This window comes from Galeopterus variegatus, unplaced genomic scaffold (genome assembly GCF_000696425.1).
Source record: "Galeopterus variegatus unplaced genomic scaffold, G_variegatus-3.0.2 Scaffold1612, whole genome shotgun sequence".
In the NCBI taxonomy this organism is placed as follows: Eukaryota; Metazoa; Chordata; class Mammalia; order Dermoptera; family Cynocephalidae; genus Galeopterus; species Galeopterus variegatus.
This window is the reverse complement of record NW_007727723.1, coordinates 226,206-252,504: the sequence shown is the minus strand read 5'-3', so window position 1 is coordinate 252,504 and position 26,299 is coordinate 226,206. Positions and strand designations below refer to the sequence as shown.

At 38.7% G+C, this 26,299-nt stretch overlaps 1 protein-coding gene across 1 annotated transcript in view; it reads right to left on the bottom strand.

Moving 5' to 3' along the window:
* The window catches only part of LOC103594718 (neuroblastoma-amplified sequence), a 301,995-nt gene that overhangs the window by 57,017 nt on the left and 218,679 nt on the right, over nucleotides 1-26,299 (bottom strand). Inside the window, exons 36-38 of the mRNA XM_008577970.1 lie at nucleotides 12,998-13,216; nucleotides 9,881-10,083; nucleotides 7,445-7,534 (exon numbers count right to left, since the gene is read on the bottom strand). Coding sequence (XP_008576192.1) covers nucleotides 7,445-7,534; nucleotides 9,881-10,083; nucleotides 12,998-13,216 — 512 coding nt within the window. The remainder of the gene's footprint in view (nucleotides 1-7,444; nucleotides 7,535-9,880; nucleotides 10,084-12,997; nucleotides 13,217-26,299) is intronic.

Here is a 26,299-nt window from a genome sequence, read left to right as displayed (position 1 = left end):
GGGGGGGGGGGGGGGGGGGGGGGGGGGGGGGGGGGGGGGGGGGGGGCAGACATTTCCCAGGAGAATGTCTTCTATTTACCAGTTCCCTTGAAACCATCAGAGGCAAATGGAAGGAACAAGAAAGAACTGCAAATAAATGGATGCCTACTGTGTTAATGGCATTGCAGTAATATAAAAAGTGTGTTTTTAAAAAATACATATCATAATCAAGTTATATTAAAAAAAATTCCTAGAAAGGCAATAATTTTTATATGAATACAATTCCAATCTCATATCTTAACTTTTGATAAATACTAATAACCTTTTTGTGACTACTCCCAAATACATCCCAGTCCAGAATACCTTTCTGTGCTCCACTTGTTGGTGAAAGCATAGACATACCTCGCAGTCACAGGCAGGTTTGTGACCAGGGCTTTCAGGAGGGTTAGATATCACAGAACACAATGTGATTTACTTTGCCTCACAGAGCAGGAAGAGCAAGAAGAAATCAGATTCAATTTGCTCTAGCGGGTTTTTCTTTTCTTTCTTTCTTTTGTGTCTTTTCTGTGCTTTAAAAATAATGTGAAATCCCTAGGTAATACTAAGGAGTTCAATGAAGTCTGAATCATTTGACACTGTTCAATACATATGAAGCTTTAAAACAGCTGAAGTTGATACTGTGGATAAACAGTAATTCAAACAAACAAAACCCCCCAAATATTCAACAGATTTGAAGCAAATCTTTTTTCTTTTCTGACTGTTGCACAGAGGAATTCTTCATCAATTACCTGTCATGTGAGTGTATTTAATTCTGAGCTTCATTTCTTAATCTGTAAAATGGAGATAAATTCTGTATGACAGACTTGCTCTGAGGATTAAGTGAGTTTCTAAACAGCACCTTTGCAAGGTCTTGGCATAGAGTAATAGGTGTTCATTAGGGGTTGTGTGTGTGTGTGTATGTTGTTTTTAATATACATGATAGTATTTTCTTATTTATGGTTTTAATAAATATATTATTTTAGAACACTTATTTTAGCTACTGAATTTTTTTAAAACTTATTTTTCTTAAGCAAACTAATAAACTAATTGTTAACACAAACTAGAAATTTAGATTATATTCTCAAAATATGATGTTATAAAAATACATAAATAATACACATTCATAAAATAAATATACATTCATTAAATAAATTAAATATGCATAAGCCTCTGAGTAATTAATTATTGTATCTTTAATAGTAGATGTTACAAAAGGTTTTTGGCATGACTTTGAACCCTTAGAATACTTAACCCTGATGTCTGGAGGCAGGAATGTGGCTAATCTGAAAAGGAAAGCCATCTCTACAGGTGGCTGAATGCTCCACTGGTGGCTTGAATGTTGTGATATTACATGATTTAAAATTAATACAGATAAAAGAAGAGGAAAAAGCTTTCTGGATTTCTGGGTGAGGCAGGAGCTCCAGTTGAAAAACAAATGATATCTGCATACACTCAGATTCTTACACTTCCAGTCTCCCTGCCGGGAATATTATAGGATGGTATATGTGGAACCCAAGAGCACGTGAATGTGGATGTGTGTGTAGCTGACGATGAGTATGAGCAGAGAATGATGAATGAATGAATGCTCATACAATGAGTATGAGCAGAGATGGTTATTCACCATCGAAACAGACACTATGGAGGGTAGTAAATATTGAGGTTACAGGGCTGGGACTCAGGAGGGCTTGGTATGTCAACAAGAGGGAGGGTGAGGGGCCCATAAGGTCTTGCATGGCCTCCTAGAGGTGAGGCAGTCGTGTAAGGCCAAGTAATGAGTGACCTGAGAGCGCCTACTTTAAACAGGCTGGAATCCCCATGGTACTCCAAAGACCCTACTTGGAACTACCTAGAAAACAGAAACTGACTCCCATATGTGATTTGGCCAATCCAATTACTAGGAAGAGAAAGCCAAGCAAAGGGCATCAGGTTTAACTGTACAGATTCAAAAAATACCTGTGAGAAATAAATGTTATGACTTTTTCTTCTTTTTATTTTTTAAGCATAAAAATGTTAACTGAAGTTTTATTTTGCTTTGTTTTTTGTTGTTCTTAAGAAGTCTCTGTTACTGTGTCTCTGAGATAAAAAGTAAGATCCTGTTCTGTTTCCCCATGCCCTAATGCCTTCCTCTTTGAAGCTTTAAAAACTACTCTATAGGGCCGGCCTGGTGGCGCACTGGAAAGTGCGCCGCTTGGGAGCACAGCGGCGCTCCCGCCGAGGGTTCCGATCCCATGTGGAGACCGGTTCCCGCTCACTGGCTGAGCGCGGTGCGGGTGCAACACCGAGGGTTGCGATCCCGTTGCCGGCCCCCGGCCTGGGCGTGACACCAAGGGTTGCGATCCCGTTGCCGGCCCCCGGCCTGGGCGTGACACCAAGGGTTGCGATCCCGTTGCCGGCCCCCGGCCTGGGCGTGACACCAAGGGTTGCGATCCCGTTGCCGGCCCCCGGCCTGGGCGTGACACCAAGGGTTGCGATCCCGTTGCCGGCCCCCGGCCTGGGCGTGACACCAAGGGTTGCGATCCCGTTGCCGGCCCCCGGCCTGGGCGTGACACCAAGGGTTGCGATCCCGTTGCCGGTCCCCGGTATGGGCGTGACACCAAGGGTTGCGATCCCGTTACCGGTCAGTAAAAAAGACAAAAAGGGAAAAGAAAAAAACAAAAAAAAAACCTACTCTATATTCCAGAGACCCAGGTTGGATTCTTCTGTATGTTTGACTGGAAATTCACTAAGAAAAACACTGCCTTCTAATCTTCCTGAGATGTCCCCAGTGGGACAAGACTAAGGGATGCCATTGGAAGAGGCCTAAAACAGTACCTATTGAGATCCTTTTGTCTTGGGAGGCCAAGATCCAGAGTGAGCCTTACCCGGGAGAAGTGGAGCTGCCAGTGGAGACCTGACTGACAAGCTGGGATGAGACACAGCTAGATGAATCCTCTAGGAGGACGCTGAGTGTTTCCCATGCAGTATCTCTGCCTGCTCTGCTACCTGCTGCATCTGCAGTTGCTCAGGTGGCTTCCTCAGCCTAGAACTCCATCATCTACCTCCTCTTTCTAAAAGACTCTTATTTCACAAACCAGTTCCATTGTCACCCCTTGTGTATCCTGCCCTGACTTGCCCAGGCAGAATTAACCACTCCCTCCACCCTACTTTCTGCATTGCACTTACCATTCCATAGTACAGTCATATAGGCAAGCTTGTCTCCCCTGCAAGACTGTGAGCTCCTTGGGGTTAGAGGTAATTTCTTATCTCTATATAACTGATCGTGACTTAATACAGGGTGTGGCACATAGTAAACACACAGAATTAATTAAATTTCTCTTCAGAATAATGAGCCTCAGTTAGCTGCTGCTATAGCTATCTTCCTATCTGAAGACCCACGAGCAAAAGGGTTTAGAAAAACAGTGCAAGGTAAAAAGCAGAAGAAGTAGGGGGTCCCGCTTGCAATGTTTTTCCATGTTCACCTATGAGTATAGCTTATCCTATATTCTGTCACTCCAAGGTTTGAGCATTATTATTATACCTGTTATGGTGATCTTTGATGTTACTATTGTAATTCTTTTGGGGTACCATGAATCATACTCACATGGGTGGTGGCGAACTTAATTCATAAACATTGTTGTGTGTTCTGACTGCTTTGCCTACCAGCCATTTTTTCATCTCTCTCTCTCTCTCCCCTCGGCTCTATTTCCTGAGACACAACAATATTGAAATTAGAGGCCAATTAATAACCCTACAATGACCTCTAAGTGTTCAAATAAAAGAAAGAGTCACACATCTCTCACTTTAAATCAAAAGCTAGAAACAATTAAGCTTAGTGAAGAAGGCAAGTCAAAAGTCAAGACAGGCCAAAGCTAGGCCTCTTGCACTAAACAGCCAAGTTGTGAATGTAAAACAAAGTTCTTAAAGGAAATCAACAGTGCCACTCCAATGAATGCACAAATAATAAGAAAGCCAAACAGCTTATTACTGATATAAAGAAAGTTTTGGTGGTCTGGATAGAAGATCAAACCAGCTACAACATTCCCTTAAGCCAAAGCCTAATCCAGAGCAAGGCCCTAAGTCTTCGGCTCTGTGGAGGCTGAGAGAAGTGAGGAAGCTGCACAAGAAAAGTTTAAAGCCAGCAGAGGCTGGTTTGTGAGGTTTAAGGAAAGAAGACATCTCATAACTTCAAAGTGCAAGGTGAAGCAGTAGTGCTGATACAAAAGCTACAGCAAGTTACCCAGAGGATCTAGCTAAGATCACTGAGGAAGGTGGCCACACTAAACAACTTGTTATAGTGGAAGAAGATGCCAACTAGGACTTTCATAGCGAGAGAAGTCAATGCCTGGCTTCAAAGCTTCACAGGACAGGCTGATTCTCATTAGGGGAGATAGCATGGGTAGTGACTATAAATGGAAGCCAATGCTCATTTACCATTCTGAAAAACCTAGGGCCCTTAAGAATTATGCTAAATCTACTCTGCCTGTGCTCTATAAACAGAACAAAGCCTAGACAACAAACACATCTGTTTACAGTATGGTTTACTGAATATCTTAACCCCTCTCTTGAGACCTATTGCTCAGAAAAAAAGATTCCTTTCAAGATATTACTGCTCACTGACAATGCATCATAAGAGCTCTGATGGAGATGTACGAGGAGGTGAATGTTGTTTTCATGCCTCCTAACACAACCACATTCTGCATCCCATGGGTCAGGGAGTCATTTTGATTTCAAGTCTTATTATTTAAGAAATACATTTTGTAAGCCTATAGCTGCCACAGACAGTGATTCCTATGATGGATCTGCACAAAGTTCATTGAAAACTTTCTGGAAAAGATTCACCATTCTTAGATGCCATTAAGAACACCCATGACTCATAAGAGAGGAGGTCAAAATATCAACATTAACAGGAGTTTGAAAAAAGTTGATTCCAGTCCTCATGGGTGACTTTGAGGGGTTCAAGACTTCAGTGGAGGAAGTAACTGCAAACGTGATGGAAATAACAAGAGAACTAGAATTAGAAGTGGAGCCTGAAGATGTGACTGAATTGCTGCAATCTCATGATAAAATTTAACAGATGAGGAATTGCTTCTTATGAACGAGCAAAGAAAGTGGTTTCCTGAGATGGAATCTACTCCAGGTGAAGATGCTATGAACATTATTGAAATGATAACAAAGGATTTAGCATATTACATAAACTTAGTTGGTAAAGCAGCAGCAGAGTTTGAGAGGACTGACTCCAATTTGGAAAGAAGCTCTACTGTGGGTAAAATGCTGTAAAATAGTATCACATGCTACAGAGATATTTCATGAAAGGAAGAGTCAGTCAGTGTGGTAAACTTCATTGTCTTATTATAAGAGATTGCCACAGCCACCCAAACCTTCAGCAACCACCACCCTGATCAGTCAGGAGGCACCAACATCGAGGCAAAACCCTCCACCAGCAAAAAACATTATGATTTGCCTAAAGATCAGATGATCATTAGCATTTTTATCAAGAAAGTACTTTTTAATTAAACTATGCATATTGTTTATTTAGATGTAATGCTACTGCACACTTAATAGACTACAGTATAGTGTAAACATAACTATAGTTTAAAGTCAGGTAGAGTAATACCTCCAGCTTTTTTTTTTTTTGCTCAGCGTTGCTTTGGCTATTCTTGGTCTTTTGTTATTCCAGATAAATGACTGTATAGTTCTTTCCATTTCTGAGAGAAATGTCATAGGAATTTTGATGGGGATTGCATTGAATTTGTATATTACTTTGGGTAGTATAGTCATTTTCACTATATTGATTCTTCCAATCCAGGAGCATGGGATGTCTTTCCATCTTTTTGTATCCTCTCTAATTTCTCTCAGGAGTGGTTTGTAGTTCTCGTTATAGAGATTTTTCATGTCCTTAGTTAGTTCAGTTCCTAGGTATTTTATTTTTTTGGTGGCTATTGTGAATGGGCAGGCTTTCTTGATTTCTCTTTCTGCTTGTTCACTATTGGTGAATAGAAATGCTACTGATTTTTGTGTGTTGATTTTGTATCCTGCTACTGTGCTGAACTCTTTTATCACCTCTAAGAGTTTTTTAATAGATGATTTGGGCTGTTCGATATATAGGATCATGTCATCTGCAAACAGGGACAGTTTGACTTCATCCTTTCCAATCTGGATGCCCTTTATTTCCTTCTCGTTTCTGATTGCTCTGGCTAATACTTCCAATACTGTGTTGAATAGGAGTGGTGAGAGTGGGCATCCTTGTCTGGTTCCTGTTCTTAAAGGAAAAGTTTTCAGTTTTTCCCCATTCAGGATGATATTGGCGGTGGGTTTATTATATATGGCTTTGATGTAAACATAACTTTTTACATGCACTGGAAAACCAAAATATTTGTGTGACTCGCTTTATTGTGATACTTGCTTTATTATGGTGGTCTGGAACCAAACCTACAATATCTCTGAGGTATGCCTGTACTAAATTATAATTTAGAGCCAGGTAGAATCCTAGTTCTATTTCCCAGGTCTATGACTCTGGGCACGTCAATTCCTCTCTCTGAGCTTTTAGGTCCTCTGAAAATGGCAACAACACTTGTGGCCATTAAAAAAATAATCAAAGTAATCATTAGATTCACAAAGATAAATGGAAAGTGTTACAACAGCAAATAAGTAAAGCAGGATACAAAAGTGTCTATACATTTAGATTGAAAGTATGTAAAAATACATCTGTACCTAAACAGTAACTGGAAAGTAATATGCAAATAAAAACAACTGACTAAATGGAACTATGGGAAGTTTTCTCAAACATGTCTTATTACATTATATTTTCAATTAATAAAAGCAAATGGGGCAAGGCCTTACAGGGTTCAGATGGGTATTAGACATATGAAAGACCTTTGTACAGTTGGAGGAAGTGCACAACTGTTAATCTGTGGTTTTTATTATTCTTATCAATAACATCGCACCTGAATTAAAAATTCTTTCTAAATATGGTGTTAGAGATACACACCATTCTAGACTTGTAAAGCCTACATACTCTGAATACTCAAATAAGGCAGATTTAACTTACATAAAGTTTTTTTAAAAAAACATAATATATGCACCCTAGGGATTTCCATACTTAAGCAGTACAGTTAACCTGTTGGAGATGAGAATCCCTTTTCTTCTAAGAAGATCAAAGTAGTTTCCCCTCTCTGGGAAGGAGGCAAAAAGAGACAATGTTCTCTGTGGCAAGTAGGGCTGAGGACAGAAAGTCCTGCCAGAGCTGATGGGTCAGCACAGAACTGTGAACCCTATTACCAGATGCAGAGCCACTCCTTAGTTATGGAGATGGTCCTCTGCTCTTCCTTCAGAAACACCCAAAAATATTGCTTAGTCTTAGAAGCCTCATAAATATGGATACTAAGAGCAATTCTAAGACTGTGAGGAAAACCATTAAGCGAAGATGCAGAAATTGTTCTAGTCTTACCGCTTGTCCACACTGTCATGGACTGCTGCAACAACACCTTCCAGGACCTGCAGTGGGTCCCTTGGCCCGCCAAGGTCAGCACTGCCTCCACTGTGAAAAGAAAGAGAGAACTGATTCAGAAGAGAATCACTCAAGCCTTGGAAATAAGCTGGGACATATACACTCAAATGAACCCAGCTGGATTTTGCCACAGCATACTGCCTGCTCATGGTCTTTTGTGCTATATGATGTCTACAAATGTACAAAGCCCTATACTAGTTGCTAAGGATTTGGAAGTGAAACATTTTCTGCCCATAAGGAGCTCACAGTCTAATAATGCATGTTTTCCTGTCAAGAGACTAACACAATCTACTTGCAGTCTGTCAATCAAAAAACATGCATTGAGCATTAAATATATGAGCTATTTTAAGCATTAAATATGTAATAATAATCTAAATCCTCCACTTGAACTTTTTCAAAAAGAAACTAATATTTACTTTTATTTACTAGGTACCAGGCACTGCTAAGTGCTTTAAATACATTCTACCATTTAACAATCCCAGCAGCTCATGAGACAAGTACTATTTTTGTTTTTGTTTTCGTTTTTGCGGCTGGCCAGTACAGGGATCTGAACCCTTGACTTTGGTGTTGTCAGCACCATGCTCTAACCAACTGAGCTAATCAGCCAGCCTGACAAGTACTATTATATTATTATGCCAATTTTACAGATGTGTATGTCTGGGACTCTAGTGAATTCCGAAAATGCAACAGAGAAAAATGAAGTTTTAGATGATTTTTCTGACTAACTTAGGTTAATGATTTACATCAACTGTGGATTTGCTTACTTTCATTTATTATTTTGTGCCTATTCAATTTTACTAACTTCCTAAAAGGTAAATGTTATAGACATTGTCAGTAGCAATTTCCTTTCCTTTGAAAAAGAGGCAGCTGAACTCCTCAAGTTCCGTTTTACTTCCACTGCTAAAAGATTTAATTCATATATACTGAATGTCTTCTATGTGCCAATATTTACACCATGTAATAAATCAGAACCAAATAGTTAGTAGTAGAATTAGATGCAGGAAAGGAGAGAGAAGTATAATTTATGTAAAGATTTTATAAATGTAAAAATATCATATTTTATTTTAATTATTAATGAAAATGTATAATTTTTAGAAAATAACTTCACCAAAACACTAATATTCCAAAATGTTTATTTTTGTGAGCTTAAGAAACAATAAAAAGATAACTATAAACAAAAAGCTACGAAATGCAGCAAATATCTGTCATCATTTGAAAGAGGGGAGTGAATCTTATAACCAACAAAAAAATCATAGTAATAATATTTTAAATGTTCTCACCACGAAGAAGTGACAAATATTTAAGGTGATGGTTGATCATTCCAGAACATATACATGTATCAAAATATCAATTTGTACCCATAAATATATACAATTACTATTAGTCAATTAAAAATAAAACTAAAAAATTTAGAAAATTTAAAAAGATCATATCATAATAAGCTAATAACAGAAGAAAGCTTTGTTAGTTTGACATTTATTCTTTCTAAAGAGTGTTATGATATTTTATGTCTCTCTCTACACTTAGAATTACCAGATACCTCAGAGCATTAAGGTAGAAACTGTATGAAGCTGGGGTAATTAAACTGATAAAGGCTCATTTGATTTCAGTACAGCTGTGGAAAACTGACATGCATTTAATCAAAAAGTTCCTCAAGAGCAATACAGAATTACAAAGAATGCTTAAAAGGAGAATAAATTAAACACAACTAAATCCTTTAGCCTAATTGCATTATTCACAGAAAACACTTGAAGCCTCATTATTTTCTTAGCTTCACTTTTTCCTCTTTTCTAATTCTGTTGAATGCTTTCCTACAAAGGCACCAGCAAATGGACATAAAGAATTTCTCAATTGTCGGTTTTACGCCATTAATTGTAGGTAAATAACATCCTAAGACACTTAACAGATGTCCAGCTTCTTCGGTGTATGATTAACCTTGCCCAACGTACTTCAAAAGAAACTTCTGGGAACCATTTTCCCATTGCTACAAAGAAGGAGAGTCAGAAAAGGCCAGATGTGAAAAACTACACTGAAGTCACAGGGCACCCTGACACTTTGCCACCTGCTTCACATGTCATTTTGGCCTTTCTCTTCTATCAAGAATCATTTGGGGAGGGGCAAGGGGTCCAACAGAAAGTTAGTTACACATAATAGCAATGATCAAACACTGTCATGGTTCTCCATTCTCAAGATACATTAAGACATGAGATGTTGAGAACTCTAAGAATAACCTCCCACTTTTGTAAAGTACTTCAAAGCTTATAACATGTTTCTAAATACATAATGATACCTCAGCTTCATAACAACCATGAGGTGGGCACCACTACTGGCAAAATATCACCCCAGGCTATCCTCGGTGACTGCTTCACAGCTTACCTCAATGCAGAAATTATTTTCACAACTGCACTCTGTACTACATCCTTGAGTGAGATGTCAGGAGGGCCAACAGCCACCTCCAGCAGCAGCTGAATCTTTCTCAGCGGCTGACCATCTAAACACATGGCCACAGCTAGATCATGAAGTTTCCCTTTTTCTGATCGGGACAGGTCATAGAGGTTACTGTATTTCTGCAGTGTTTCCTGAAAAGACATGGTAATCAACACCTAAAGACCAAGTAGAAATTAAACCCACCTATATGGACATAGTGAATCATACTTAGAAAATCCTCGAGCCAAATACATTACAATCACCAACACCACACCGAAGGACATGTATTTATTATTAAGAGCTTAGGCTCAAGGGACGCACAGGCTTGAGTACAAGTTAATATTTACCATTTATTAGTTAAAAGGCCCTTGCCACCTCAAATTTCATCATCTGTAAAATGAGGATGAGGATAATAGGGTCTTGTGAACAGAGGAAATTGTGAACATTAACTGCAATCATATAAATATCCTTTAGCATGATGTCAAGCATAAAGTAATGCTCACTAAGTATGAGTTTCTCTATTATTATTATTATTATTACACTACTACATAATAGTTATAATCTACTGAGCATCAACTATGTAATCCCACACATTATACATATGGTATCTAATTTAATACTTATAATAATCCTGCAAGTGGTTTTAATTAGCCCCAATGTTATGAAAAAGGAAACTGAAGAGCGAAGATATTAAGTAACTGCCCAAAGTCACATGGTTAGCAATTAATGGAGCTAGTATTAGAATCCAAAGTCTACTCCCTTGCCCCCAATGCCATTCTGCCTACCTCTCTTTGACAGTATCTGTAAAAACTAATATTACAACAAATAATTTAAGAAAGAGGACATAACTATTGTTTTTCAGCATACCAAATAGTCACTTAATGATAGTAACACTTTTCAGGTTCTTTATATTTCTCAGGTAATCCTGAATATACTGTTTTGTTTTTCAAAACAATCATGTAAAAATCTGAAATTTAACGATATTGGATGATATTAAATAATTATTATTTTTTGATTACGATAATATTGTAATGTTACATTTAAGTATATCTTTTAGAAATAGATATGGAAGTCTTTATGGATAAAATGAAAAGATGACCAAGATTTGCTTTAGAATAATCCATGGGAGTGAAGTAAGGGTAGGTAGGGGTATGCATGAAATAAGACGGGTCACGTTTTGATAACTATTGAAGCTGGCAGTTGGCATGCGAGGTTTCATTTTACTATTCTCCCCATTGTAAAGTTTTCTATTTAAAAATACTCCCTATGAGTTAGGCAGGGCAATTACCAGGATCTCCACCTAAGAGAGGAGGGACTTGAGGCTCCCCTAGGATGAAGGCCTTTAACTTAGGTTGCACTAACCTTCATGAGGATATATGATGTTCTTTCACTGGGTATATAACTAAGGTTAAAATCAAGGTCTGAACTTAAAAGAGACAAATGTATGGAAGTTAAGGTTATTTCCAGTTTTTGCTATGAAAGAGTCCTTAATAAAATCAAATAATGTCCAATCTAGGAACCACAAGAGTCTCCTGTGATGAACCATTTGTGGTCTGACTGAATGGCACTCACAAGGAGCTAAATGGCACTTTTAAAACAGCACAGACGGAACACACACGTTTTTGTTAATAACCCCCTTGAGTCCACATATACTATTCTAGCCACTGAAAGACAATACTCGTTCCAAGGAGAGTAATGCTAATTCTCTGGATTTTAATATAGCATATTCAATTTAAAAAATAAACAAATATTTAAAATTTTTTATGCTAGTACATATAAATCACTATTACTTGAAGATTCAAATTTAACTCTGGTTCTTGTAATTATGGACTGTAGTACTGTAAATGTCAGCAGAATAAAATCAAGATTGGTAAAGACAATTTCTTCCCTACAAAGCCTTCTATATTGTTTATACCATTATTTAACATTATTCGTTAGATTGGCTAACAGGCACTGAAAAATATAAAATGAAATAAACTGCTACCACACTTTTTAATTCTTCCCATTATCTTTTCAACGAGGGGTTTGCATTTATGTGTCTCTTACAAATTTTGAAGTCTTCCATTTGTTCATTATCTGAACTCCTTTCCGCTGACTGATCTTTCTAGTCAGGAATATTTTTCTACAAGCCAAGAATACAATTCAATAAATGTGTAAGGTTTAAGGAAAATGAAAAAAAGGAGGTTAATGGCCACTCATAGGTTCATTTACCATAACATTGAAGGGCAAATAGAATATTATTCATATATCCAAACACTGTTTTCGATTATATGAAAACATCTACTTATTGATTTGTCAACTTTCCAGTTCTGGAAGAGAATATCTAAACTCCAATGACTGTTAAAATACAGAAATATCTGAGCGCCTCAGGGGGCTTCTGGTTTCCTTGTACAGACCTAATACGCAGGTCCTCAAACCTTATCACAGGCAGGGGCTCTTGAACTTCATGATGGTTTTTTCTGAGACACCAAGCAAGTCTCAACTAGAAACTAACTAGGAACAATTTTATTAGCCAAAAAAAAAAAAAAAATCCATATATTGAATACATGAACATAAAAAAGCAGGATAAGGAGTACACATTTTCTTTTAGAATTGTTGAAAGCAGGCATGTGAGGCTATTTCTGAATTTTTCTGAAAATTAGGGGGTAAAAACCTTATCATATTCAGTTGGAGAGCAAAACACTTACTAGCTAGTAGTGGAGCTGGAGAACCACCATCTTTATCGCTTCTTAACTTTGGAGACCACTCCCCGCCCCCAGGCACCTAACCTGTGTTCAGCTCCTCCTAACCATCTCCCTTCTCCCACCCTTCCCATCACCTAGCCCCCTTCTTCCCCAGGTATCAACTGTGTTAAGTGGCCTAAAATACTTTTGAAAGAAGTGAAAACTGAACTGATGATAATCAAGTGATAATGAAGAGGTCAAAGGATAAAGTCTGAAGGACCATCATCAGGGATATCTGCAAGTCTGAAAACCACATCAAAACTACTAATGTAGCTTTAAAGGATAGATCAAAGAACACACTGATACTACCTGAGTGAGCATATAGAAGTTTCCATGTCATTACCTGATCACTGTTCTGCAGAGAAACTATGAAGCTATGGCTGAGGGTTTCCAGGTGAGCAAGTGATTTCTCCAGGTGATCCAAAGTATCTGCATGGGTAAGTTTAGAGTCACAAGCTTCTTCAATGTCTTCTTCTGAGTTTCTTTTCCTTGGCTTCTCAATAAAATGTTTGACTGTCTTAATAGCCTTTCTAGTCATCTCTTTTCGTGCTTCCACAGATAGCTTTTAAAATAAGGTATTAAACAATAGTGAGATAAACCAGTCCTACATTGTTACATAAAGCATATTCAATAAGGTATTAGTGAGGTAGAGAGAACAAAAGTGACATTTTAATATGTAGAATTTTAACCAATGAATAAGACTTGTTATACTAGTTTTTCTTCTGTGAAGAAAACAAAAACAGTGAGGTACCATTTGCACTATTAAATTAGTATATAGATCTTTTTAAAATGATAATACCCAAAGCAGGCAATGTTGCGATAAAACTAATATTCACACTGACTGCTGGTTACAGTACGAAAATGAGGAGTCATTTCTAATACCATAATTCCCAGTTCTGGTCACTTATAAGAAAATAATTCAAAAGAAGAAAAGATATATAGACATAAAGATTTTAGCTATAATAAGACTATAAAAATAAAACAATTTAATTGATAAGAGAAATGATAACTAGCTTAAGATAAACTGGTAAGAATATAATGTTGTTAAAATTAGAATCATAAAAAACAGTACAGCAATTTGGAAAATCCTTATCATAAAATGTTAAATTTCAGAAATCAGGATATAAAACTGTCTATACCATGGTTACATTAAAACTTGAACTATATCTGCATATAAAATATATGTATTTTATATATTTTGTATTTTATGTAAAAAGAATATGTATTTATAAAAATATATGTATTCAGTAGGAGGGTACTTCAAAAAGTTCATGGAAAAATAGAATTAAAAGGTAACATGGATACTTTCATGTTTGAAAGATCCTTCATATATAAAATTAGTGACTACTAAGATTTTGGAATTAGAATCAATTTTTTCCTTCTCTACTTTCCAAAGTTTCTATAACAATGTATTCACTTTTATTCACTGATATGTGCCTGTGTTAGATATCCAGGAGTTATATTTTTCTAATAATATTAAAAATATTAAGCTCACTTACTCTTAAGAATACAAAATAAAGTCTAAACTTTACTCATTTTGATGAAGGAACCAGACAGCATTGAGTAATTCTGGGTGCATTCTTAGGCCCTACTGATTTGTGCTGTTTTGGATCCTGGCTTTTAGCCTCCTGTCAACTACTCAAGCACATTTTTACTACATCCTCAAAAGGATTTGCATTGACTTATTTTTAAAATAAAAACAGATAAAAGAGTCCTAAGATAAAATCTTAATTTTTCCTATTATTTCTCAAAATCAATCATTGTATGTCTCTGGTTATGCCATCAGTGAGCACACTAGCAGGTAAACGTCCCCAACCCTCCATTTCCTATCAGCTCCCTCCAAGTCACTTTTCACAGAATTACTGTTTTAAAATGTTGATAGCTGACATTTTCTTAATTTCATATAAATATTGATGAAAGGTATCTTTAGGAAAGTACTATTTCCATCAAATTGTAACTAAGTGCTTGCTTTGCAACTTCAAAACAAGTTCTGTAGTCTCTACTTCTTACCAGATTTCTGCCTCTAAGCACCTAGGCCAAAAACAAACAAAACAAAACAAACAAAAAAAAACAAAGGCCACCACTAACTGGTAAATATTAATTATGTTATTGTCTCCTCCCCCAAATAAACTGTGACTCCTCACTGTGTCTTAGAAATAAAAGACACTAGTGCTGTGTTTAGTTCGATAGACCTTCCCATACTCCACTGTGTGGATGGAAAGACTGAGCTCCAGGAAGGTGAAGTGGTATGTTTGGGCTCATTATGTGAGAAGAGTAAACTGGAATCCAGATCACCTGGTTTCCAAGTCTAGACCCCACACTGCAGTCTACACTTTCATAAAACTTGTTCTTGGGGAAACAAATATAAGTGAATAGAATGAAAAGATTTGCCATACTATATTAATTCTTATTCAGCCTTGATGCTGTTCCTCATTCAGCATTCAAGCAGCCTGCACTCTATCATACACTGTCAGAGCCTGTGAGAATGCAGAAATGACCAGTGCAAGCTGTGTGATGTGTGTTGACAGGCAGCACTGACTTGGAAACCAAGTGGTCTGGGTTCTGGTTTTTACTAATTAGTGGTGGCTTGCTGTTGCTGGATACACAAGCTGGCCAAATTTATATACTCTTCCTAGTCTGTTGTGTGGTGTGGCAGGGTTTCAATAAGAGAATAGAGACAGGCAGATAATTCACACATGCAGGAAGTAGGGTCCTGGAAAAAGCGTCAGGTCCCTATGCCCTTAAATAGGTCCAGATGTGATCATTGTTGTCCAAGGCTTAACTTGCCATTGTCAACCAGCCCTGGAATGAATTAAGCAGAAAGAGCATTAAACTCAGAAAACCTGTGTTTAATATTTACTACCTGGGAGATTTTAGGCAACTTGACAAAATGCTTCAAGCCTTAGTTTCTTCATCTGCAAAATGTAAAAAATGCCATCTACTGCACAATGCCATTTTAAGAAATTAAATGAGATCACATGTAAAATAATCAACACAGTGCTTTGCTCATAATAATAAGTGGAAGCTGAATTTTATTTTGACCAACTCATAAAATACATAGGTCATCTTCCACCTGTTAGTTTTTCATTTTCTAAGAACTTTCTCATGTAATTCCCTTTTAGAAAAAACATTTTTATAAGCTCTCCAAATTCCTTAGCATGGAACTCAAGGACTTTCATAAAATGGTCCCAAGCTAACCCTCTAGCCTCATGGTATAATTGTAACTCACACCCTAAGCTCCAGCCACACAGACTTTAATCATTCCCTGGTATCATTATGTAACTATCCCAGTGAAATGCTCCCTTCTCTCTTCTTTGCAAGGCAAGTTCCTAATCATGTTTCAATACTGAAATGTGAAGTCAATCCAGATCCATCTATTTCTTCAGCCCCCACAGCCAGGCCACTGGCCAAGTCCTCTGCTCCAACAGCATAAACCTTCTTACACACATGTAGACCCTGTCTCCTCAGCATTACTGAGTCTAGACCTCACAGTGTAATGTTTCATAAAACTTGCTGTTGGTCATGAGAAGCAAGTGAATTTTTTCAAGAGTTTAAATTGTTTGACTTCATCTCCATAGTGTTTAGAACAGGGTTTGTTTTTTTCCCCCTATTTTAAATAATCCTTCAAAATAATTAAATATTTCAAAATAACTAAAACCTGACACTTAAGAATATAGAATATAAACAAATATAATACTAAGTTAATTTTCCTGAGATAGCAAAGACCTCTAAGAAGCAGAATGATATTATGATAAAAGATGTAAGGGCTTTTATTTGACTGTGCATTTTACTTAATTCAAGATTTTTACAATTTCATTTTGTAAAAACAGGTTCATTGCTGAAAGACTCTAAGGTGTGATGAAGAAATATAAGATTAACACTGAATTTACACCTAGCAGATTTATTTTCTTTAGACTGTTCTATGATGGAGGTAACAGAAGTAAAAGAAAAAGATTGAAGAAATGTACTAGAGTAAAAACAGCAATTTCTATACTATACCTAGTGGCCATATGGTGCCTTTATCCTTAACATTATTTTTTTAAAGCCCATAGCATTAACATGTCATTCATACACATCATTACTACAATAGCCAATCAAGATCATAATTTTAACAATTCCCTACAGCAACTAGTAATTGCTATTAAAAAATAATGTGGATTTTGTGAAATAAGAGTAAGTGGCTGAATTGTTTCCTCACTCAATAAATAGGTCCTGAGCATCTATTTTCCGGGATCTATGAAAAAATGAGATAAAAACATGAACCAGGCTAACAAAGAAACCATATGTAGTAGGAGAGATAAGATAATGATAAGGGAAAAAATTCAGAAGACATCTATGATTCCAAGAATTTTTAATGGGTCTACCTTTAAAATATATCCAGACTCTACTTCCCCCAACCTCCACTGCCACCACTCTGTTTCTAGGCACTAATCACCTCTCATAAAGAACATTATGATGATTCTAAAACATCTCCCAATATGACAGAGATAGTGGTGCTCACCAAATATAATCACCCCATCTACTCCACTGCATTTGTCAATTCTGTTGTAGTTAAGATGATCCACATCTCAACTAATAGAATCTGAACACAAGTGACATGTCATTGCTGATCCAAGGCAATAAAACACCCACGTGGATCTTTATCCAATCTCCCTTCTTTCCTAGTCGTAGCCATTGAGGAGGGTGCAGGGCCCAGATGGTGCTAATATGAAAGGGCAGAGCTTCCATCAGCCTGGATCCTAAGTGACTTTGTGGAATAGAGCCATTTGCAGTATCATATTGAATTAGGAGCATGAAGGAATGTTAGCCCTGTGTCGTGTTAAGCCACCACATACACTAGCCTATTCTGATATACAACAAGTACCAAGTGTCAGGCAATATGTGGCTTTGGTTTTCAGATATCAGGCATTGAAAAAATTGTAATTTATGTTAAGCTATAATAAAATATTTAGTAAAACTGTTGTCTGTGGTAATGGGGGGAGTGGGGGGATCATAACCCTAATGAACTTTGGCTCTAGAGAGGTTGGAAAATAGAATAGCAGTAGCATGGGTTGAATGTTCTAGCATTCTGTGGATAATTATCACAAGAAAGAAATGAATTTAGAAAATTATTGTCCAGATTATAAGCATTATAAGAATGAAACAGAGAAATAACCCCAAAATTCAGGGCCTTACTGGGTTAAAAAAATTTACTAATTCTAGACCCCAGTAGTAAAAGATAAGACTGAGAAATCCTCAGATAACACATGCAGGATAAAAGCTTTAGAAGATTAAAATGCTTCAGGGGAAACATAAACCAAAGGTGTGACACCTCACAAATTCTTTCAATTGGACAAGATGACGGGCAAGAGATTCAATCAATGATGTGGTCCTCCAGCAGAAACCTGAAAGCTGTAAGACAGCCCCTCTGAGACGATGTCTGAGGGTGGAACACTACAGACATATATGAGGGTACTACAAAAGTTCCTGGAAAGATTCATACTCTCTTTCAGTATATTTTTCTATGAACTTTCTGAAGTACCCTCGTAGTATCTGAGAATAATGCTTCAAAAACAAACAGACAAACAAAAAGACCCTGTAGGCATGGTTATGGGCAAATGTTGCTAAGAAAAATAAAATAAATAAGAATCCTACTAAATTTCTGAGATAGTGGTGCTGCCCAAGAAGCTTTAGCCAAGAATGGGAATACTTGTGACTGTCTGAAACTTAACACTAGGGCCTTCAACCTTCTCCAGGCAAGCTGAGAAAGTTGGGTGGCTTTCAAAGAGAGCACATCACCCCTCATATGTGGCCACAGAAGAAAGCAGAAGACTTTCCTAGTGTAGAGCCTGGGGTTATGAAGAATAAAGGACAACAGGCAGCTCCTAGAAAGCAGAATCAAGACCTAGTTAAGGGTTATAAACCACCCTATGTGGGGAGGCCCTCACAATGTCTGTACAGCAGAATTTCAAAACTGCCTCAGAGTATTATCTGCCAATTATCCCCTATTTCCTCCCTTTCCAAGGTGAGTTTTTAATGCAATTGTCTTGTGCCTGTTTCACCATGTTAGTTATGTGTAGGGGTGGGTATGGGGGATGCAAAGCAGAGGGTTTGTCCATTTAGTTCATGGTCTGGATCACAGCTGGACCTAATTCACAGCCTACTGAGAATTACACTGACTGAGCTCCACAGTGTGACTAGCTGAGACCCTGGTTGTTCCCCCTAGCAGAGAGGTGGAGTGAGTTCTGTGGGGGAAGAAGGATGTTTGGTGAACTAGACAGCGGCCTGCAGCAGACAGTGGTGCTCTCCAGACATTCCTTCTGCTTCTCTATACTTCTCAACCCCTTGCAGTTAAATGGGGCTAGGTAATTAGGTGGGTCTGTGAAAGGTAAGAGGAAGTGTCACTATCACTCTGGGATAAGGCAGTCACATTCAATTTCCAGTGCCCCTTCTTTTCCTGACAAAGTGCCTGAGGAGACTGCAAGACCCACACAGCGTAGCTGTAAGATGGTAGGATTTCTGCCATCCTGGGTTCCTGGGTGACTGTGAGGAACAGAACTACAGGCCTACCCACGTGGGTGTGTTTCCTGAGGGAGACTTAAACCTTTGCTGTGCTAGGCTACTGTGACTCTGGGCTTAACTTGTTTCTCCAACATTCCTAGTAGCACAGTGACATTTTTAAAACATAAATCTTTCATGCCTCTTCTGAAATCTATTTAATGGCTTCCCAGTCTACAGTGCCCTGGTAAGCCCTGTAAAATCTACTCTTCCCCTCACCCCACCTCTCTGATGCCATCTGCTCCTTTCCACACACTCTCACCCCACTCCAAACATACCAGCTTCCTTGCAGTCCCTGTGCTCAAAACGTTCTTCCCATAGGCACCCTCATGGCTTGTTCCTGTGCTTCTGAGGACTCAACACAAACTCTGTTCTATCAGAGAGTCCTTCCCTGACCACCCTATAAAGCCCAGCACTCCCTCCAACTCTTCCTCCTTTCCCTGCATTATCTTTTCTTCTTAACCGACACTGGGTTTCTACTTGCTTATTGCCTGACTGTCACTCTTATGTTCCCAGAGCCCAGAATGTGCCTCACTCATAACAAATGCCTCTTTGTTGGGCGAATAAATGAATGGATAAATGACAATGCTTCATAAAGACAGAAGAGCAAAAGCACAGCTGCAGAAGGAGTAAAGCTCACGACGTATGTATAACCATTACGGTACTTTCATTTAAACAGAGCTGGAATGTATAGGGCCAGAAAGTAAACATGTTAAGTTTTGTAGGCCACATATAGTCTCTGTTACATATCCTTTTGTTTGGTTGGTTGGTTGGTTTTTACAATCCTTTAAAAATGTGTAAAAAAAAGTCTTAGGTAAGAGGTGTACAAAAACAGGCAGTGGGCTGACTTTGACCTGTAAGCCACGGTTTACTGACCTTTGATCTATAATCTTAAAACACTATAGTTGGAAAGACGGACTGACAATCAATTGTAAGTGGCCTTGAATGCCAGTTTAGTTAAGAAATCTGACTTGGTAGCCACTGAGGGCAACTTGTATACTAAAGGCGATTGCATAGAAATGTCCTATTAGATTCCCATTTAAAAACACCATAAGAGAATTTTAATTAAAAGAAAAAGACAAAACTACAGTTATCTGAGAAAAAAAAAAATCTCATCATTTCTTAGGCCTCACTTTGCCTTTCCTTCCAGAATCAGTTCAGGAGTTCACTCCTCTGGGAAGCCTTCTCTGACATCATCTCCTCTCCAGGTGATGAACCATTCCTATGTGTTCCTAAAGTTCTCTGTGCTTACCTGTATCGAAGAATATACCACCCTGCATTAAAATCGTCTGTTACTTGTACATCTCCCTGGCTAAATAATGAGATCCTTCAGGGTAAAAAGAAAAAAAAAAATTTTTTTTTAAATTTCTGTATCCCGGGCCGGCCCGGTGGTGCACTGCTATAGTGCGCCACTTGGGAAGCGCGGCGGCGCTCCCGCTGAGGGTTCGGATCCCACATACAGACCGGTTCCCGCTCACTGGCTGAGCGAGGCGCGGGAGCAAACACCGAGGGCTGCGATCCCGTTGCCGGTCCCAGTCCAGTACGGGGGCGACACTGAGGGTTGCGATCCATTGCCGGACACGGAAAAAGACAAAAATAATAATAATAATAAATAAATTTCTGTATCCCTAGCAACTAATACGATGATTAGCCCATTGTAGACAAGCAGGAAATAACTGCTAAATTACTAAACAACTCTGATCAACGTATAGGAAAAGCAAAGAACCTTTAAAAGTGCAATGAAATTACATGTTCTCAACATGTCCCTAGATACTCATGGTCCAGTATGCTCCAAAAGGTTCCAAATTACCCACAGACTCTACAGTATCCTATTCTTGTAAGAGGGTCCTTGGAGACAAAATCTACAAAAGTACATTGTAAAGGACATGAAACAAACAAACAAACAAATTGGGATAAAATATATGCCATCAGGACAATGCCAGGCCACAGTGATCAAACGTCATGCAGAAAAAGGCACAATGACATTGAATTAACTACTGATGGCTTTCCATTTATTGATTCAACATGCAACGAGTACACACTGTGCATTTATTTGCCTTGGGCTGGGTGCTGGTGACACAGACAAAATTAGATCAAGTCCCTGCCCCTGGATATGTTAAAGTCTAGTTGGAAACACAGAGAAATAAAGGACATTTTAAAGACATATTATCATTATTCAACTATAATAGGGTAAGTATAAGATGCTGTGAAAGCCCTTAGAAGGGGCACTCTGTCCAGACTGGAAGGGAGGGACACACAAGGTCAGGAACGGGTTGCTGATGGGATGTATCTCTAAGAGTAAGTAGGAATTAAGACAGGAAAGGAAGAATTTAAAGAGGTCACCAGTCAAAGGAGCAAGTGGGGAACCTGGAAGTACATGGGCTTGGCCCAAATGCAGAGTGCAGGTAAAGGCACACCAGAGAATGAGGGGGATGAAGAGGGGTGACATCTCAAGGGGCCGGTGTGCCAGGCTGAGGTCCCTGTTGTCATCATCATCATGCCTGGGAGGGCAGGAAATGATCTTGTGTAGGAGAGTGCACAATCAGTACTAGAGTTTTCAAGTGATGGCTTGATTCAAAATTCATCAAGACAACTTTCATCATCTGCAGGTACTTTAAGATTGAAAATCTTGTTAAGCAGATTTTTTTTTTTTTTAAATGAACAGAGCATGACTTTGAACATAAGGCTGATGTTCAGAAAACAGCAGGTGAGTTAAGAAAACCCAGTTGCTACCTACTAAGAGTGATGGAAAGATCAGGGTTTATGTACTGTTTACATTGCTAATGGCAACTACAGATGCTCCTTGACTTAGGATAGGGTTGTTCTGATAAACCCATCATAAGCTGAAAATATCATTACACTGAAAATGCATTTAATACACCTAACCTACCAAACATCATAGCTTAGCACAGCCTACCTTAACTGTGCTCAGAATGCTTACATAAGTCTACAGTTGGGCAAAATCATCTAACACAAAGCCTATTTTATAATAAAGTGTTGACTATCTCGTAATTTATTGCATACTGTCCATTACATCAAAATTGCACGGGCTATGCACCCTCATAAAGTCAAAAAGATGTACACTATTGTAAGTTGGGGACTATCTGTACATTAAATAATCGGAAAGTCAAGAGCAAAATTATTTTATTCAATTTTTTTTAACATCAGTTAATTTGGGATATTGAAAACAATTTCTTTAACTAATATTTGTACAGGATAGACAGAATTCCTCTCTATTTAGGTTCCCATTTACCAACTCCTGCTACTTTTATTCCATCGCTCCCTCCTCCTTTTCATGCTCAAACACTTCAACACTTACCACGTGCTAGGCCTGGTCTTGACACAGGGGTATAAAGGTAAATTAAGACACAATCTCTATCTCTGAAGAACAAACATCCTAATGGAAAAGTCAACACAAAAATAAATATTTACAAAATGTGACAGAAATATAAACTAAGTATGTGGGTACACCGAGAAAAAAACTGCTGTCTTAGAGAGGCAAGAAAGTCTTTAGAACGGAAGTGATATCTGAACCAGGACTTGAGAGATGAGCAAGGGTTTATGCGGAAGAAGGGGTGGGGTGGGCAGGAAGAGTAGCATGAGGGGTTAAAGAAAGGTTTTTATAAAGAGGGTGTTCTAAGGCTTTTCATTGTACCCCAAACACCTGAGGAATATAATAAACTCTCACCAAAAACAGTGTCTCATGGAATGGAAAAGAGGAGTGGATGCAGAGCAGTGGACAGCAGTGTATTTGGGAAAAGAGGGGAAATAATTTTTGAAAAAAATCCAAATATCCCAGGAGTTTGATCCCCAAAGCTAGACACTGTTCCTCCCCCAGACTCACTCCCACAGCATGCCTGGAAAAGCTCCTGGTGGTGCAGATGTGTGTGTGAGCATGTGTTCAGGCAAGGGACTGTCCTGCAGGAGAAGAGATGCGAAGGAGGGCCAGGGCTGCCATGGTGCCATGCTGGGAAACTTCTTGTATATTCTCTTTAGGCCAGCGGTCTTCAAACTGGGGTGTGTGTACCACCAGGACACAGGCACAGATAGTTTTGAGGGAATCCGTTTCTAAACTTCTACCTTCTCTAAATATTCTTTCCTAAAACTGCTCTTCTTGAGAGCACGCTGGAGGTCAAGGTGTATAAGCCTGCTCTCATCCTCAACTCCCCTTTCACAATAGCCCCTCCTCCACTTTGTGTCCCCCCAGCCCTAGGCCCTTCAGTGCCTTCCATTTAGCACACTGCAGCATTTAAAAAGTCTCCTGCCCTTTTTTTTCCTGGGCAAAGTTCAGTTTACGCTGGACTCTCTTCCCTCTGCAATAGTTACCACAAAATAAAAATCTGTCTTTATCACTTTTACCTAGTGTCCAGCTTTATTTCTCTTCAACAAAAGAAACAGTAGATATAGTTTGAGGAAAAGGAAAAATGCAACCCTTCTGACTGCTAAAGATGTGCTTGTTCTCATGCTTTTTAAATGGATAGTGGTAGATATCAAATCACTATATTTAAGCTTCCCCCAGATACAAATGGAGCTACATAACAGTTTTACTTTAAATGTCAGTATTTAAAATATTCTGGAAATTATGCCAGTGAAAATCTGACACTGTCACTACCTGTTTTAAAATTTGTCTACTTTAACCCATTCTCAGGATACAGTCTAAACTCTTTAGACAGTATGCGAGTCTTCATTACCAGGCCCTTCCTCATCTTTCTAGCCTCATCTCTACACTTCCATTTATACCATATTATTTGAGTTAACTGAAAGGTACTAGGTTATTTCATGCTTTTATTAAAACTGCTAAATCTGTCTGAATGTTCCTCCCCTTTTCATCTTTCCTCTGTGGTACTTGTGACAAATATTCTCATTTGTTAAGACTCAGCTCCAATACCTCTTCTACTTCAGGGACTTTCTGGGCTATATCCCTGGACCCACTGACTCAATTATTAACCATTTCTACCTTCTTGCCTCCACGTCTTTCACTGATTTGTTTATCCATCTTCATCTATGAAGAGCGCCCCCTGGCTGTCAAGTAGGCAAAAACAACTGACATCCTGAGAGCTGCAATTAAATAGGGATCCTCCTATGAGTGCCAGTACTTGACAAAGCAACAGGTGCTAGCTGAGAGGGCATGGCTTTTTATTATAAATTCCTTCACTGCACAGGCTAGAGAATGTATTTATAAAATAGCAATTAGGAGATAAATCTGTTTTTATGTTTGAAAGGTACTTAAACGACAGGAAGGAGCTTATAGGATGAACAAAGAAAGGAGTAAAGGGAGTCCACGTCACTAAAGATTTACAGTTTAATAATAAACAGCTGCAGAACTATGAAGTCTGCCAGAAAGAGGAGAGCATTCAGTGGGGAGGTTATTTTCAGACTCCTTTTCCCCCACTGCTTTTTACATGTTGAAAGATGCTTTGGTATTTGCTGCACATTATTCTGAGATCGTTTATTTATCCCTCTGTCTTCCCCCAGACTTGCAACCCCTAAGAATTTAGAGCCCACACGTTTCACGGGGGAGAGCGCACTCCTCCTTGCAGCTTATTAATGAAGAGGCCTGCAAGCGCTGCAGAAGCACACCGCCAGCTCAGCGTCCCGCCACACTCCTCAGGAGCAGAAGGCATTATCATTTACGATTGAACTGCGCACACGGTCTTTTGGCCAATTTTCAGTCTCCCCTACTAAATTATTACCTTAGCCAATTTGAAATAATTTTCCAAGCACAAACAGAGAATCAGTTTTCAGTGTGCCAGTCAGGCCAATAATCACTACCACCCCAGATGGGCTTTCGAAGCCGAATTTGTCAGGCAAGAGAGGTAGTAAAAAGGAAGATTTGGGGAGTAGGTCTACATGTGAACCCTGACTTTGTCATTTCTAGCTCATAAAACACTGGAGTGCCTATTTACCTTCCTTGGGACTTAATTTTCATATCTGTTAAAATGGTGATAAAAATTATTTACTCTATAGGGCTGGTATGACAATTTGGAGTATTACAATAAATATTCTCTTCCTCCTCTTACAGTATCTGTTCGAAAGGCTGAATGTGAATAGGGAGATGAAGGAAAAAGGTTGATCTATTCTACTGTTCAGGTGCAGCCTAGATAATTAGGACAGAGTTTTGGACACATTAATTCCCCTTGTTATTATACGGTGACACTGACAGACATTTAACGGCTAATTCTTAGACTTCTACAGATCACAATATTCAGAGTGAATGCCATACCCACAATCCCCTTTTGAGGAAATAGGCAGAGGGGTCTGTCACAAATAGATTATCTGCTTGGCAACAAAATTCTTCGTAATGTGACCCTTAGCACTGCGGCCAAGGGCAGCCATAGAGAGGCAGAGCAATGACTTGTGAAGTGGCTAGACACAAGAGCTCCGTCCTGCACAGCTGCTCTACACTGAATAGCAATACACAACCCAAAAGGTTCCTCTCTTGGGAAATTTTAATGTGAGTATGTGAGTGTGATTTGGGAGCCAGAGTGAGCGGGTTCACAGCATGTCGGGAGTTGTCAGTTGTCCAGGCAGCCTTCCTCACTGACATGGTTTCCTTTCACTCATATTCTGTGTGGAGACTAAAAATGTCCCATTAACTGAATCACTAGAGTGTGTGGGTTCCTTACAGCCTGAAAGAACCAAATTATCACATAATTCTAAAGCATGGAGTTCACTGGCATGTTTGCCCTCGGAAAGACAAAAGTGTGAATGCCCTTCCTTCAAGAAGTGTGACATGAACTCGCACTTGCTGTGAACCCCCACACACAGCACGACAAATCCCATGACTAACTCTTCCTCTCACATCCCATATCAAATCCAGTGGCAAATCCCTTTGGCTATAGCCAGAATTTTGCCATTTCTAACCATTTTCACTGATACCAACCTAATCCGAACCCCCTTCGTCTTTTACTCGTATAAATGCAATTGCCTCCTAAGGGATCTACTTGCTTCTGCCATTACCATCTACAATATTTTCAACATAGCAGCAGAATGATCCTGTTAAAATGCCAGCTCAGATCAAATCACTCCAATGGCTTCTCATTTGTACAAGACCCTACACAAGCTGGTCCCCTCTGCTACTGCCTCTTTGACCTGACCTCATTGCCCA